The following is a 16,675-nucleotide window of genomic DNA, read 5'->3' on the forward strand; positions in this document are numbered from 1 at the left end:
GAGGTTGCAGAGCGTTTGCTGTCGGCTGCGTCCCTCTGCGTCCACCCCACGGTGGGGACTCGGTGGGGACTCGCCAGGTCGGTCAGCGTCCGAGCCTCAGGGACTGGCGCCCGCGGGCCCTGAGGGCGGCGGTGGGCTGCGCTCCTGGTTTACTTTCCCTCGCCTCTCCACAAAGCCCGCGCCCCGGCTTCTCCCCCTCACGTGTCCGGTTTTGTCCTCAGGCCACGTTCTCGTGGAGATTTCCAGCACCCACCAGAAACTGGACGAGAGTTTTAAGGAAAACGTATGTGAATTCTTTTTTTCTATTTCCGCAGAATGTATTTTAAGTTTTATGTTGCTTAACGTCTCTCATCTGGTCTGGGGTTTTTATTTCCTTTCCTTCACAGTTCAAAACGTTTCATAAAGAGATTATACAGGAGCTGGAGAAGAAGACGGAACTGGACGTAAAATACATGAACGTGAGTCCTCGGTCCCCCCCACCTCCGTGGCGGCGGCGGGTGGGCGCGGGCGCGGGGACCGGGCGCTCGGGGGGCCGCCCTTGCCGGGCCTCCGAGCCCGAGAGCCGCGCCGCTGGCTCCGCGGCAGCAGATCCGATGGAGCCTGTGTCCGGGGCGCGCGGATGCCCAGGACGCACAGGGCGGGGCCCTCGGGCTGAGTGGGCTCGTTTCTGCCCCCCTCGGGACCTTGTTGGAAAGCATAGGAAAGGTGCTGCGGGAGCCCTGCTGCCCCTGGAAAGCCTTGCTCTCCGAGCGCCCGCGTGCTGGTGGCTCACAGCCGCTCTGGGACGGGAGGGGTTCCTGGGAGAACCGTCTGGGGCTCCAGGTCTCAAGTCGGAGCCCGCTGACGCCTGGTATGGTCAGGTCCAGCATTTTCTCCTTCCCTCTGGCACACAGGGCCCTTTCCATGCCCCTGACTGCCACCCAGAGTCCCCTTCTCAGCAAGACTCCAGGTGGCAGTGAGCTGTGCAGTGTGAGTGGGCGTGTGCAGGACCACGGCTGAGGGGGTGTGAGTGGGCGTGTGCAGGACCACGGCTGAGGGGGTGTGAGTGGGCGTGTGCAGGACCACGGCGGGGGAGGGGTGTGAGTGGGCGTGTGCAGGACCACGGCCGGGGAGGGCGTGTGAGTGGGCGTGTGCAGGACCACGGCCGGGGGAGGGCGTGTGAGTGGGCGTGTGCAGGACCACGGCCGGGGAGGGCGTGTGAGTGGGCGTGTGCAGGACCACGGCCGGGGGAGGGCGTGTGAGTGGGCGTGTGCAGGACCACGGCCGGGGGAGGGCGTGTGAGTGGGCGTGTGCAGGACCACGGCCGGGGGAGGGCGTGTGAGTGGGCGTGTGCAGGACCACGGCGGGGGAGGGGGTGCGAGTGGGCGTGTGCAGGACCACAGCCGGGGGAGGGCGTGTGAGTGGGTGTGTGCAGGACCACGGCCGGGGGAGGGCGTGTGAGTGGGCGTGTGCAGGACCACGGCCGGGGGAGGGCGTGTGAGTGGGCGTGTGCAGGACCACGGCCGGGGGAGGGCGTGTGAGTGGGCGTGTGCAGGACCACGGCCGGGGGAGGGGGTGTGAGTGGGCGTGTGCAGGACCACGGCCGGGGGAGGGCGTGTGAGTGGGCGTGTGCAGGACCACAGCGGGGGAGGGGGTGTGAGTGGGCGTGTGCAGGACCACGGCTGAGGGGGTGTGAGTTGTGCAGGGCCACGGCCGGGGAGGGCGTGTGAGTGGGCGTGTGCAGGACCACGGCGGGGGAGGGGGTGCGAGTGGGCGTGTGCAGGACCACGGCTGAGGGGGTGTGAGTTGTGCAGGGCCACGGCCGGGGAGGGCGTGTGAGTGGGCGTGTGCAGGACCACGGCTGAGGGGGTGTGAGTTGTGCAGGACCACAGCCGGGGAGGGCATGTGAGTGGGCGTGTGCAGGACCACAGCCGGGGAGGGCATGTGAGTGGGCGTGTGCAGGACCACGGCCGGGGAGGGCATGTGAGTGGGCGTGTGCGGGGTTGGGGGGGTGTGAAGTGAGGGGCAGGCCAGCCACGCCCCGTGGGAACGTTAGCGGAAGAGCTGCCTGCGGGTGTGCTTGCTGCTGCCGTGAGGTAAGTGCCACGTTTACCTTGCAGGCCACCCTGAAACGGTACCAGACAGAGCACAGGAATAAGCTCGATTCCCTGGAGAAGTCTCAGGCCGAGCTGAAGAAGATTCGACGGAAAAGCCAAGGCGGGCGGAATGCCCTCAAGTACGAGCACAGGGAGATGGAGGTGAGCTCCCGGCGCCTGGGTGCGGGTGGCCTTGCAGCGTCGGGGAGGCTGCCCCTCGGTCAGCCCCCCACTTCGTCCACTCCCTGCTGAGCTGCCTTTCAAGTTAGAAATCGGCCCTTGGACGTGGCGTGAGCGCCGCAGACTCGCCCGGGGTTAAGGATGATTAGCCAGTGGCCTTTACTAACGGCGTTCGCTCCTCGGGGTCCGTAAGCATTGTTACCCCATTTTACGGGGGGGGGGCCAGGTTCAGTCGTATGCTTGGCAGTTGGAACGGGGGGTTGAGCTCAAACTTTCTGGTTCCAGAGCCCGTGGCTTCCCGGTCGACCCGGCTCCCATCCCCAGAGTACAAAGCGATGCTTTGTGCCAACGGCCCCTGGAATGTAGGGCCTCGGGCAGCTCCCGCGTGAGTCAGGCCTTAATGAGGCCGGCGTCTGCTCGGGCCGGGTGGCGACTCCGTCATTTTGTCTGACCTCTGTCTGCGCTGAGCACTCAGTCCGTGATCCAGACGAACGGCGTGTGCAGGTGGCAGAAGATACAGGTGGGGCGCGCGGCTGCTCGATCGCGGTGTGGTTCCTGTGTAACCGTTACCTCCTGTCTTAGTACCTAGAGACCGTGACCTCCCGCCAGAGCGAGATCCAGAGGTTCATCGCCGAGGGCTGCAAAGAAGCGCTGCTGGAGGAGAAGAGGCGCTTCTGCTTCCTGGTGGACAAGCACTGCGGCTTCGCGGGCCGCGTGCAGCACTACCACCTGCAGGTGGGCGCGTGTGCCCGGGTGCCCTCCAAGCGCTTCCCCCCCGCCCGCCCCACGGAAAGCCATGGGGCCCGTCTCGCCAACGAGAGGGTTTCATACAAATAGTTTCGGGCCCACTTGACTGTGTAAACTGTCAGGCATGCAGATGAAACGGTCAGATGCCAGCTTACTGTATTGAGTCGGTGCAGTGACACGTGCGTGTTTACAGTCATTCGTGACGTGGTGTTCGGGGACTGAGGAACGGCACGTCGCTCTTCCGTGTCTCACCCGGGAGCCAGCTCGTCTCAGGCTCTCGGGGCAGCGTCTTCGGCCTCAGAGCCGCTGAGCGAGTCCCCAGGCCCAGGCCCACTGCACCTGGGGTCTGAGATGCTCACCTTGAGGTCCACGTCTGTGTGTCACTGGAAGCTGTATCCAGGCCGCTGACCCTGTTCGCAGCCTCAGGGCAGGTGGCCGGAGCTGCTTGTCGTTCCTCAGGGCGGTGGGGGCGGCGATCTCATCAGCTTCGCTGCCCGACTCCGGCGGATGCAGTTGTGAGCTTATGTCCCCGAAAATCATTACAAGACGTGTGAAATCTCCCTTCCTCTTTTTTTTTTTTTTTTTTTTTAATTGTGACTTCTGTTGGGCCTGGGTAAGTGTCCAAAAGCAGCATCGATTGGTGTCAGTCATTCGTTGTAACTTGGAGAGGCCTGCGTGATATGAGACGCTGTGGAAGAGCCTGGAAGTCAGGCGGCTTCCCTTTTTTTTTTCTGGTGGGTGAAAAAAAACCAAAACACCTTGGCCTTTTATGTACGCGTAGGTCATATGTTACATATTCTGTAAAGTTTCTGCAACTCTAAGGACTATTTTGCCACCCAATCTAAATAGCGAAGACAGAAACTTATTACAGGAAGGAGCCGCTGTCTTAGGAGCTCACGCCTGTGAACTTGCCCCTGTACTGGTTCCAGCTGCGTCGGTTTCCATGGCGAGGTGTCCTGCTGGGGCAGGGTTCCGGGCTGGGGGGGTCAGAAGCGACCGTGGAGCGCTCTTCCTTGGCAGCGCCCTGCTGGCGATGGGGCACGCCCGATGTCACGAGGCCACCTGGCCGAGTCTGAGAGCTCTGGTCGCTGGCAGCCTCTCTTACACTTAACCTTGGGCCCCAACTAGGCTTCTTAGAGGGACACAGACCAACCCTGCTGCTTTCTGTAGGGGAGTCCCTCATTCTGAACATCCCTGTGGGCCGTCTCCACCCCAGCTGAGGCCCCCAGTCCTTCCAGCCGCTCTTGGGTGAAGCGGGCCTTGCAGTCAGTATATCGGGGTCACAGTCAGGACAGAGGTGGTTTTGGGGGGACTGGGCTTCTCCCTCTCTTAGGATGCCCATCAGCACCTCCAGCCCACACCCGATAAACAGAGACTCCAAGTACAAACCGTGTGGTTGCAATGAAAACAGCTTCAGGAAAGTCCCCGGCTTCCCTTTTTCCAGTCCGATGGCTGCCCTGGAAAAGAGAGTTCGCCGAAAGGCTCTTGGGGAGCCTCCAGTTGTGAGAAGCAGAGCCAGGCCCCCGGGGGCCCGGGACAGATGCCTCTGTCGCTGTGGCCATGGGACTCCCTCTGCATCTCTGCTCCACAGCCCAGCTCCGCCGTCCGCCAGCCCCAGGAGGCCGAGTGTCCCCTCGGCTCCGTCTCTGACTGCAGAGCCCCCCGCACTTTGACTCGCCTCCCTGACTCGTGAACCCGTCTCCCCTGGGCTCCGAGTCCACGCGGGTCCTGCGCCCGCCTGGGAGGTGTGTTCCGCAGAAGCGTAGGCAGAAAGCGCGGTTGGATTTGTTGGGCCGCAGGGAAACACGAGTAGGGCGTGCTCGGCCCTTCCCTTTTGGTCCTTGAGCTCGTTCTGAGCCATTTTCAGTCCTTGTGTCGGCCCGAAGCTCCGCATTCCCGCGGAGGGAGAGAATAAGCTCTGTTAGCACAGCCGCCTGCGCGTCCTCAGCGGGGAGGACGCAGATCCGCGCGGGCGCCCGGGCTGCTCCCCAAGCCTGGCTCAGGCGCCCCTGCCCCTGGTGCGAAGCCGGAGCCTGTCTGGCGAGAACGTATCAGTGATGTTGTCTGATGTCATTTTTGTCAGCTCTTCAAACAGTACGCACCTGATTCAGTTTCGTTTCCCTTGGATTTACAGTCTGCAGAGTTACTGAATTCCAAGCTGCCTCGGTGGCAGAAAACCTGTGGTGACGCCACCAAAGTCCCGGAGGAAATCATCAACATGATCGAAGAAATAAAGACCCAGGTGTCCACCCCGACGTCCTGGACGCCTCAGCCCTCACCCATGGTCGAGAGGAGCAGCATGGTAGGAACCGGTCACCTCTGAGATTTCAGTTGTGTGTTAACTTTTTAAGAAATGTGTTTTTATTGATTTTAAGAGAGGAAGGGAGAGGGAGAGAGCGAGGGAATCATCAGTGATGAGAGTCATTGGTCAGCTGGCCCTGCACGCCCCCGGCTGGAGATGGAGCCTGCAGCCCGGGCACGTGCCCTGACCGGGAATCGAACCGGTGGCCTTTTGGTGCACAGATGCCGCCCGACCAACTGAGCCACACCGGCCAGGGCAAAATCATCCAGGCCAGGGGGGCGGGGAGGTAGGTGGGGCATACGTAACACAAGACTGGCCAGGAAATAACCGTCGAAGCTACGTATTGGGTCCGTGGAGATGCACTGGGCTGTTCTCCCTACTCTTGCACCTGTCTGAAATTTTCCTAAAATAAAAAGGTTTTGTTTTTCATATCTCCCTCTGCCCTCAAAACAACAACAAAACCGTAGCAACCGTAGATGGGCTTGTTAAAAGAATGGAACCTCTTGGAAAGTTAAGCCCCAAACGCTTCCAAAACATGGCACAAAACCAGAAAGGGGACGATCCTAATGCTAGACCAGCTGAGACGCGGGAGGTCCACTCCGCCGCCCGCCGGCATCACCTCCGGGTGTCTCATGCGCACCTCAATTCCGCTTGTCCAGAACCGGGCAGCTGACTGTTTACTCTCAGCCTGTTGCCCACAGTCTGCCCCGTCCCATAAATGGCAGCTTCTCCCTTCCGGGAGCTCGGACACAAGACCACGATCCCCCCCCCCCGCCACTGTCACTGCCTGGCCGCCCCTGTTGTTTCCGTCTTAGCACGTCCCAGTCCCGCCCCTCGGCCCTGCACCGCTCTGACTGCGCCCCTGCGGCCGCGACCTCAGCCGCCTTCTGCCGGGTCCCACGCGGCAGCCAGGGGACCCCGGACGAGCGGAAATGACCAAAAACCTCGACAGGCTGCAGAATGTTAGGAATAAAGAACATTGTGAAAACCTCCAGGGAGGGGAAAAATAGATCACTCGCAAAGAGAAGCCTTCGGCCCGGCCGGGCGTGGCTCAGCGGCTGAGCGTCGACCTGGGATCCAGGCGGTCCGGGTTCGATTCCCGGGCAGGGCACATGCCCGGGTTGCGGGCTCGATCAGTGACTCTCTCATCACTGATGTTTCTGTCTCCCTCTCCTTTCCTCTCTCTGAAATCAATAAAGATATATTTTTAAAAAACAAAGGGAAACCTTTGTTAGCAAAACAAGGTTTCAGAAACGAGTGGAGCCGCGCGCTCGGAGTTCTGTGGGAAAGTTGTCTCAGAGTAGAATCCTCTGGCCCACGATCCGCAGACACGGAAAGTAGATTAGTGGTCGCCAGGGGGCGAGAGGGTATGGGGAGGAACGGCTTTGGTTTTGTTTTGTTTTTAAAGATAACTGCATGTTGTTTGATTTTTTTTAAAGACAAAATAATTTAAAAATGGTATTCTTGAAATAATTCAAAATGGGCATTGCCTACCACTAAGAGCTGGGAAAATTGGAATTTGGAGCATGCAATACAAACCGCCCTGGGAACCTGATTGCGTTGCTCTGATACACTGATATTAAACCACCAAAGGTTTTTCCGCAGGCTGGGAAGGACTACGACACCCTCTCCAAGCACTCTCTGAAGGTGCCCCCGGCTCCCTCGGCCAGGGCCAACACCAGCCCTTTGATTGACATGTTCGACAACCCAGAGACCGTGGCGCAGAATTCAGGTAAGGTATAAATACCTCTCTCAGTCTTTAAAAGAGGTATTTGGGATAAATGTATCATGAGGTAGAGATGAATGAGCTCGCGCATGGCACACGTCCGGCGCTGGGGACCTCACACCTCAGGCAGACACAGCCTGCGTTTGGGATAAAACCAGGAGACGCTTTATACGTGACAAATACTAATTCTTTATGCCGATTGGTGTTTTCAAGAGCAGATATTCTACTGAAAGGCGTTGCTTTTGAAATAGGATGCAACGTATTTCAACGGATTGGGACCGGTTGTTGTTTGCAGACGTTGCAGGGGCTTTGGGTAGACTCGGCTCTGCCCACAGTGGAGTCTTTGGCACCCAGGACCCTGGAGACTGTCGAGGCCGGGAGCCCCGTGTCCGCCTGGGTGTCTCGGGCCCCTGGCTGTGAGAGTCATGGCGATCGCGCCCTGTGCTAGAGAGACGCCGGGCAGGCGTTTTCAGAATGGCAATGGGGAGGTGATAGTCTGGGGTCATTTGCCTCTGGAGGAAGGACTGCAGATTATATACCATATGAAGTTAAAATAGGTGATGCCGTGTGCACCCCGGCCATTCACGCGAGCCTTTGGTTCTCGGGTGAGAGTGCACTGAAGTTGCTGGTGGGTGCAGCGCCGCCGAGGATCGGAGGGCGGCTGGTGGGGGGTCGTGGCCCTTACGCTGTAATTAGGCTGCGGGAGTAAAGCAGAGAGCGCTTAGGTTGCTTCGAATACTAGGCCGGCGACACTGGACTGGAAAAAATATCTTAAAAAAAATCTCCGTCCAGTTTCTTTTTTTTGGAGTGGCGAGTGTCAGGCTGTATGTGAATGGGGACGCGCAGTGCCCGCCGCCCGCAGCTGGCTCCTGGCTCTGCCACGCGCCTCCTCGGCAGCTGTGACACTTTGAGCGCGCAGACCGGTCCTTCGGGGGGCTCGGTAGCCACGCTCGTCCCCACGGCAGCATTTCCAGTTCCCCCTTTCCCGAGCCCAGGTCGCGGGCAGGTGGGTTGAGTCGAGGCCGGTGGTTTGGGTTGAGGGAGCGGGGCAAGGAAGACGCGCCCAGCGGGCGGCCGCTTCCGAGAGCCGCCCCAACAGGCGGTGCTGGTGCGGCGAGGCACCCCGGCCGCTCCCCTCGGCCTGCGAGGGGGTGCCCTGGGAGAGCCCCGGCCGGGCTGTGCCGGACGCGGCCTGACCCGTTCCGGGAAAAGCCGTCACCGCTGTGTCACCTCCCGCAGCGACTGCAGATGACCCCAGCCTGCAGCGGTCGGTGTCTGTGGCCACGGGACTGAACATGATGAAGAAGCAGAAGGTGAAGACCATCTTCCCCCACACGGCCGGCGCCAACCCCACGCTGCTCAGCTTCGCACAGGGCGACGTCATCACGCTGCTCGTCGCCGAGGAGAAGGACGGCTGGCTTTACGGCGAACACGACGCCTCCAAAAAGTACGTCTCCGGGCGGGGCGTCCGCGGGGCCGGGGCTCCCGTGAGCGGCGGGGCGTCCGGGACACACTGCCTTTGAGCCGACGTTGGGTCAGGTTAGTTGCAGGTCCGGCCTGGTTGGCTGGAGGTGTTCTGTCCCAGCCGCTTTCTGCACGGCATGTGCCTGTGTGGGTAAACCTGGCGGCGAACAGATCGCTGGGTCACGTGAAGTCACCTCTAAAAGTAGGTAGAAGTGTTCTCGTTTATTTGGTGGTGTTTTTTTTTTAATATATCTTTATTGATTTCAGAGAGAGGAAAGGAGAGGGAGAGAGAGAGACAGAAACATCAATGATGAGAGAGTCATTGATCGAGCCCTCAACCTGGGCATGTGCCCTGACCGGGAATCGAACCCCGATCGCCTGGATCCCAGGTGGATACTCAGCCACTGAGCCACGCCCGGCCGGGCAGTATTCTCATTTTTTAAAAAGCGTGACTTTGGGTTTCTCGAGCACGTCAGATGTGCTCTGGGACTTAGCACATAAGTAGTTTAGACGCCAGCTTCATCCGTATCACCCTGAGAAGCGCACGAGCCTCGCTGCGAGTAGGTGAAACTGCTTTTCTATGTTGCTGACCCGTCTATTAAATAAAACCAATACGGAGGGGAGGTAAAAAGGGAACCCAAATGAAACGAACACCGAACGCCACACACACGTCGCGTAACGTGCTGAAACGTCCTCGGTGTGTTCGCTGTCCGCCCGTCCACCGCGGGCACCGTGACCCGGGTCTCTCTCCCTCCGCACCTGCAGGAGGGGCTGGTTCCCGTCCTCCTACACGAAGCTGCTGGAAGAAAACGGGAAGGAGACAGTGAGCGTGCCCTCGCCAAGGTAGGGATGACCGCGCTCACGGTGCCGTGCAGTTCGGGCGTGTCCCATGTCTGTCTGTCTGATCTGTGGGAAACCCCAGGTCGCGGGGACCGAGTGGGCGATTGCTGCTCCACACTCACGTCCTAGCGAGTTTCCGCGTCCACAGGCTTTACTGATGGTCTGGGTGACGATTCACAGCCCAGGCCGCCAGCCCTCTGGGACTCCTCCCAGCGTCCCCACCACCCACGGGGGCTGCGTCCCAGGCCCACCTTTCCCTCGATGGTGCTGAGCCGCCTGCAGCACTGGGGGACACGTGTCTGCCACGCCCTCCTGACCGGGCCCACTGTTTATTTTCCTTGCACCTCAGCAGCATCCCTCTCAGTGTCCTCACGGCCCACTCCTCCGCCCTCTGTTTTTTGTTGTTGTTGTTTGGGGGGGGGGGGTTAACCTTTATCGGACGGAAGGGAACTTTAGTTCCCTGCAAGGAGTGGGTCCCGCTGGCCGAATTTAAATGCTGATGGAATTTAAGTGCCGTCTTTTAAAGGTTAATGCTTTTATTGATTTGAGAGAGAGGAAGGGAGAGAAACATCAGTGATGAGAGTCATTGATCGGCTGCCTCCTGCGCGCCCCCTACTGGGGACCGAGCCCGCCCCCGGGCCTGTGCCCCGACTGAGCCAGGCCGGCCGAGCGTTCTGCCCACTGATTGAACACAGGGTGCTCCTGGGACCCCTCCCAAGTCCTTTTACCTTTACTTCCCGGGCCACCTCGTCGACTGCCACGGTTTGAATCACATCAGTGGGCTTCCCCTGGTACCTCTATCCCAATAACCCCTAAATCCGCCCTCCGATCCGGGTAATGATGATATTGTGTGTGTGTGGTGACCCCCGCCTCCCGCGCCCGTTTTTGCGATTAGCCTGTCGTAGCCCTGATCCTGGCGCCCTCGGGGGCCTGGGACTCGGCGGCAAGGTCTTCCCTGACCGTGTTCTCTCACCCGGGCCGTTAGCCCGGCCCCCATCAGGAGCATGAGCACGGTGGACCTGTCGGAGAGGAGCTGCGCGGCCGTTCCCATCCCGCCGCCCGACTACCTGGACTGCCTGGCGACGAAAGCGGCTGCCGACAAGAGAGCCGACGTCTCCAAACCTCCTTCCACCTTTAAACCCCCGGCGTCCGGACCGGACACCGCGTCTCCTGTGAGTAGAGCTGTGCGCAGCATCCGGGCGGCCGCGTGTGGGGCGGGAGCTTCTCCCGCTTCTCTAGGTTCCCTTCAGTTTTCACGTCGTTTTCAGAAGGAAGGTGTAAGGTTAAAAGGGTGACTTGACCTGTACGTCTTCAGGAGTGTGCACTTGGTACGCACTCTGTGCTAAGTTATCTTTAATCCTGGGCCGCCCGTGAGTCAGCAGGGAGCTGTCATTCCTTTGGCTTCCGAGTGCCAGGCCCGGGGCGGGGGGACTGTGGAAGCCATGAAGAGGGGGCCATGTGCCAGCAGCATCCCTGCAGCCCAGAGTCAGGCCTTCGGTCCTGAAGGGGGGATCTGGGTGGCACATGACTACCTACAGCAGGTATGTGCCCTTGAACCCAGGACCCTTCAGTCCGAGGGCCGACGCTCTAACCGCTGAGCCAAACCGGCCAGGGCTTGAACTCTTAATGAACACTGAAACCTTCCGTAAAAAGGCACATTTAGCAGGTACAGAGTCGATACCTACTGTGAGGTCACATTTGTAATCTTGCAACAAAAATTTCCACAGCACCCGACTTCTGTGCCCATCCAGACTCCCTTCTGAACACCATCAGGATGGCATGGGAAGTCGCCCCTCGGGGAGGGCTCTGGGCCGCAAGGGGACCTCAGCCTGGAGCCCACCCACTGGCAGCTGGCCTAAGTCCTGGGCAGCATCAGAGGCGGCTTCTTGGGGGCAGATTTTGAGCTGAGTTCAAAGGAAGAGCTCTGGCCAAGCGCAAGGCCTCCGGGCGTGCCCTCTGGGAACGTGGGTGGCTGGATGCTGCCTGGGGCGGCGGTCGGAGATGCGAGGGGTGGACAGGCCAGGAGTGGAGCCCTGAGCCCGGAGCGTGGGCTGCGTGCCGTCCTTCTGCCATCCTCGGGTGGGCGGCATCTGCAGGCGGCCGGGGGGTGTGCTGGAGCCAGGAGGGGGCTGGAGGCCATGCGGTCATCGGGGAGAGGATGTTCCGTGCGGACAGGAGGGGGACAAGTAGTAGTGACCAGGTGAGAACTGACGCTGTGACTAACCGGTGTGGCCTCTGGGGGAGAAACCAGTTTTGTCGGAACTCTGGGAGCAGGTCTGGTTTACGTATTTTGAAGACTTTGTTGTCGTTGATAATTTATGTAATTTTGAGCTCCAGATCTTTAACATGCTAACGATATAAAAGAAAAACATTCTTATCTGAAATTAAGTTACACATTTAACTACTAGAGGGGAGAAATTGTTTTAGACCAAGGTTCTGAATAATTAAGCATAATCAGTGTCCTGAAGGCATGAAAGCATTCAGGAAGGACAGCTACCTGTGGTTTTTAAAAGTACCTGCAATTTGAGAAAATCTCTCCCCATGTTTCCTAAACAGATTAAAAGTTGTCTTTCGTGGGGGTATTTATATAGATTATGATTTGACCTACTGTGTTAAACATAGAAGGAAATGGCTTTATGGTGAAAGTTCTGTGTACAGTTCTACTACCGGTAATCAGATGCTATGTGACCCCACTCTTGAGACAGAGACCGGATGCGCTCTTGAATTAACATTTATCCATCCCGCTACTCTGAGTAAACAAACCTGGGTTTGAATACTTTCTTCACCTGGTGGCTAAAGGGCAAAGTCCAAGTGTGTTCAGCGTCCCCTTGTAAAAATTAAAATATCTAATCATTACACCTTATTTAAAAAATCTTTTTTTTAAAAAAATATTTATTGATTTCAGAGAGAGGAAAGGAGAGGGAGAGAGAGACAGAAACATCAATGATGAGAGAGTCATTGATCGGCTGCAGCCCGCAACCCGGGCATGTGCCCTGACCGGGAGTCGAACCCTGATCGCCTGGATCCTAGGTCGGCGCTTAACCGCTGAGCCACGCCCGGCCGGGCTAAAATATTTTTTTAAAGTAACACTTTTTCTAAAAATAACCAGGAGCATTTCTGTTTTGGTAGTCTCTATTTTCCAAAATTTCTAAGTATTAGAAAGAAACTTTTAGCTATCTATATGTTAACAGTTCATTCTATTTCCTGTGAGATGGACGTAGGTAAATGTAGTTAGATCTATAGTTTCTCCCTCCTTCCCCAGTGCCCACACGGACTGAGATCTTAGCACCTCTCACATCGTGAAAGCTGTCGGAGGCAAAGGAGCCCCTGGCGCTGCCGCCAGGCCCAGGGACAGCACCTCCGCCTCCACGCCCCCTGCCTTCACGGGCCCCCTGGGCGTGCGCCCACTTTCTGGCATCCCAGGAGGTCTGTGGGCCTTGTAAGGCACAGAGAGGTGACGGCAGCTCTCGGGTCCCAGAGGGGGTCGGGAAGCCCAGTCCTGCGGCCAGCCGGCGGCTGACCGGTGTCCCTCCATCGGCACTGTCGGTGAGACGGGTGCCGTGTGTTCCGCGTGCTGGTGTGGGGTGCTGCCTGGTTGCTGCGTTGTATTTCTGACCGGGGGACACTGGAAACTCCGTGTAATAGAGGGCACACGAAAGGGGAATGGACTCGCAAGACTCAGCCAGGGCTGTGGGGTTTGAGGCTCTGCTGGCCGTGGCTCCAGGGTAGTCGCTTTTCCTGACCGGTCAGACCAAGTGCTCTGATCTTGGGTGGAGAGGGAGCGGCCCAGAAACAAGTAGAGGGCGGGTCACGGGGGCGCTGCGAAGTTAAAGGACTGGCTCGCGTCCTATCACTAGCGTCTTTGAAGTGACATTTAAAGATCCTGTGCAAACGGCAGAAGGGAGAAACGCAGCTCTGTCCCCAGCACACCCTCCCACCGCCTCGGCTGACGTCCTCCAGCCAATCAGACCGGCTCCCGGGGACAAGTCGGAGCAGCAGTTCCCGGAACACCAGGGAGACGCGCAGGTCGCTGGGGGAGGGCAGAACCGGTTCTGCTCCAAAAAATAACCTCAGGAGAGGGGAAACTGGCCGCAGTGGCCTCTTGCAGGGTCAGCAGGAGGCACCGGATCCAGTCTTGTGTGTGTCAGGGAGCGGGAAAGACGGGACGTGCTTCCTCAGTACTTGAACCCGGAGATTTACGGGTCAGTCGGGAATGTTCAGACCCGCCGGGCGCGGGCAGCCGAGCACCTGGACAGCGGGTGGAGCTGAGGATTTTAAATTTTCCTTGTGTTTAACTTCAGTCCGGTCACACACGGCTGGTGGGTGCCGTGCGGGCAGGCAGGTCTCGATCACACAGAAGAGACGGCTGTTCATTGAGAAGCCGGCTAAGCGGCGCGGTGGAGAAGTGCGTGTCGCCACCCCGCCCGGGCCTCGAGGGCGGCCGCAGTCCTGGGATTCTCTATCCGAACTTCTTCCGCCCAACGGACCGATCGTTTATCTTTCCTAAAACTAGAATATTTAAAGCACCTGGTGACGCTGGGGAACGCATATCCTCTCTCGGCCACAGGCAGGGGTCCCGGGGGCGGGCAAGCCAATCTCGTACCTAGTGTTTATCCAAGCAGCCATCGTCCGTCCGTTACAGGGGAGGTTTTGTTTAAACACCAGATCCCGGGGGCAGGAGTGTTCCCGCCCGGCGCGGCGCCCCGGGCTCCCTGCGATCCGGGGGCGGGGGCGTGCCAAGGGGGTTGCAGCGGGGGTCCTCTACTGTAGCGATAAGTAGGCTTTAAAAGGCTGCTGAACAGCTGAACTAGGCCCACCCTCCGCCCGAAGCGCGCCTTGGCCACCTGTGTGCCGGCCCCGCGAGCCACCTTGTTTGCGTCCGCCCTCTGCACCACGAAGTGGGCACCTGGGTTCCAGAAAGAGCCCATGATCCAGGGCAGTTGTCTTTTCCCTGGCCGGGCTTCTGTGTCCCTAATTTAAGAACAGAGGGGATGAGCCCGGCCAGCGAGGCTCAGCGGTTGAGCATCAGCCAGGAGGTCACGGTTCGATTCCCAGTCAGGGCACATGCTGGGTTTCGGGCTTGATGCCCAGTGGGGACCGCGCAGGAGGCAGCCGATGGTGATCTCTCGTCATGTGTGTTTCTCTCCCACTCCCTTCCTCTCTCTGAAACCGATAAAAGTATATTTTAAAAAAGAGAGAGAGGTGTTGAACTAGATAGGAGGCTTGCGGACTGGGAGGGAAGCCGGGCCACAGCTGAGGACCGGCATCTGCTGAAACATTTAAAACAAGCGTCAGGTCTGCTTATGTTGCAGGTGACAGCTGACCTCCCGCTGGCTTCAGAGATGGAGGCGTTGTTTGGGGGGAGCAGCGGTACAGAGAGGGCAGGCCCCAAGATGCCCTCAGGGCTGTCGCTCAGCACTAGCCCTGCCTCACCCTCACTGGGGCCCACACAGGTCCCTTGCCCTCTCTGAGTGTCCGCCTCCCTGGGAAACACTGTTTCCTCCTGGGTGGTCTGAGCTGACCAGGATGACTCATAAGCTGGGACCAGGTCCCCTTCAAGGCAGGTGGACCTATGGAGGGCACTCAAGCAGAAATCTGGGTGGAATGGATGCCTTGTGTCAGCAAGAGCCTCCTCAAGGTGGGCTTGGGTTTGGGGTTTTCTGAGGGGAAGTCACACGATGTGTCCTGTTCTGCCATTTCCTGCTTGGCCACGATCAGCTGACGGTGTGTGTCCTTCTGACCCTGGGCCCGCAGGAGCCATACCAAGACTGGTCAGGTCCAGAGACACAGAGCCCCAGGAAAGGCCTACAGAGGCCTGCTGTTCCTACAGGAGAAGACAGCATCTGCCAGATGATGGGGGGGGTGCAGAGACCAGAGACCCCAAACCCCACTGCTCGGTCAGAGGAAACCAGGGGAGGGACAAGCTCAGACTGGAGCTTTGGGGGCCATAGTCAGGACTGACGCCCCTCACAGGGCTCCAGCCTCAGTCCAGCAGAGAGGAGGGTGGGGCTGTGGTCAGGTTTGAGGTGTGGGGGGCGTCTGGCCTGGAGGCGCCCTTCACTGCCCAGTAGGGGGAGGGAGGAGCAGTGGTTTGGGGGGACAGTGGTCAGTTGTAACCACGGCAATGGCTTTGGTGGGGGGTGTTAAAGGGAAACCTTTTTGGAAATGTCCTGTTTTTATGGTGAACATTGAGGAATAGCATATAAAGAGCGCACAGTGACTTCACAAAGCAACAGGCGTCACCAGCACCAGACCTAGAACCAGAACGCAGCCTAAGCCCGGGGCGCCAGCCCTGCGTGCGGTGGCTTCGGGCTGTCGTCTTAGGTTATTGGGCCTTCCTCCTCAGCAGAGCTGCTGCTTGTCACGTTTCTCTCCAGGATGGGCTGTGCTCTTCCACCTTTGTTTCTTTCAAGTGCTGTGGCAAACACCCAGGTGACACAAGGTGGCTAAACTGGTTCTGAAGCTCCGTGGGGCGGGCGGCCCTCTGGGAACAAGCCCCGAGGTTTTGCCTGGAGAGCTGGGGTGCTCCCAGCTGGTTGCCATTCGGGGCAGAGCCCTCCTCACGTGACACACATGGGAGGGAGACACTATCCCACCCTGGAAAGAGGCAAGAGGATGTGGTTTCATGTGTCACATGAAGGCTGAGCCTGGGGACTCCGGTTTGGCAGGAAGTGCACTTCCCAGGCCGAGAGGACTCAGCTGCCCTTCCTCCTGACCCCAGGCCACAGGGACCTTCTCACAGGGGACTCTGTGCCTCCCCAGCCCTGGGGGCCCCGTTCTGGGCTTCCTGCTCGAGGCAGCACGTTTGAGCACCGGACTGTGATTGCGTGACAGGCATCCTGGTGTATTTTTATCCCTAAAGCATACAATTCAAACGCTACACCAGGAGTGCTTACTCGGGTCTGCGAGGACCCTGCATGCCCTGCAGGAAGAATCCATTTAAAACCGTTAGGGCAGAAGCTTTGGCTTCCGTGAGAAAAGAGACACTGAGTCGGGACTCTCTCCTGGTGCTGGGGCTTGCCATAGGGATGACCTTGCTGGCCCCGGGGTTCAAGGTCAAGATGTGAGGTCCTCAGAGGCCCAGAGACAGCAGGACAGGTCTGAGGTGGCCCCAGTGTCCCTAGCCCAGTAGAGGCCTCTCAAGGAACCCTCGTCCAGACTTCCCCTGGTGTGGCCGTCAACTCCCGCTGGCCGCAGGAAGTGAGAGGAGCTCAGCTAGTCTGCGTTCGGAGGTCTGTGCGCCTGACCGCGGGAGTCCTGGGAGCTCAGGTCAGGTCAGGGGGCCCCTTGGTCAGACAGCAGCACACTGCCCTCTCCTGGGCGGCCCTGGAATAACCCCGA

The 16,675-nt window shown here is 59.0% G+C and overlaps 1 protein-coding gene across 1 annotated transcript in view; it reads left to right on the top strand.

Moving 5' to 3' along the window:
• Positions 1-16,675, top strand: part of BAIAP2L1 (BAR/IMD domain containing adaptor protein 2 like 1) — a 42,581-nt gene that overhangs the window by 24,418 nt on the left and 1,488 nt on the right. Inside the window, exons 4-12 of the mRNA XM_087816194.1 lie at positions 222-283; positions 387-458; positions 2,100-2,237; positions 2,838-2,990; positions 5,137-5,304; positions 6,910-7,036; positions 8,270-8,477; positions 9,260-9,337; positions 10,320-10,506. Coding sequence (XP_087672320.1) covers positions 222-283; positions 387-458; positions 2,100-2,237; positions 2,838-2,990; positions 5,137-5,304; positions 6,910-7,036; positions 8,270-8,477; positions 9,260-9,337; positions 10,320-10,506 — 1,193 coding nt within the window. The remainder of the gene's footprint in view (positions 1-221; positions 284-386; positions 459-2,099; positions 2,238-2,837; positions 2,991-5,136; positions 5,305-6,909; positions 7,037-8,269; positions 8,478-9,259; positions 9,338-10,319; positions 10,507-16,675) is intronic.

This window comes from Miniopterus natalensis, chromosome 4 (assembly GCF_054644295.1).
Source record: "Miniopterus natalensis isolate mMinNat1 chromosome 4, mMinNat1.hap1, whole genome shotgun sequence".
In the NCBI taxonomy this organism is placed as follows: Eukaryota; Metazoa; Chordata; class Mammalia; order Chiroptera; family Miniopteridae; genus Miniopterus; species Miniopterus natalensis.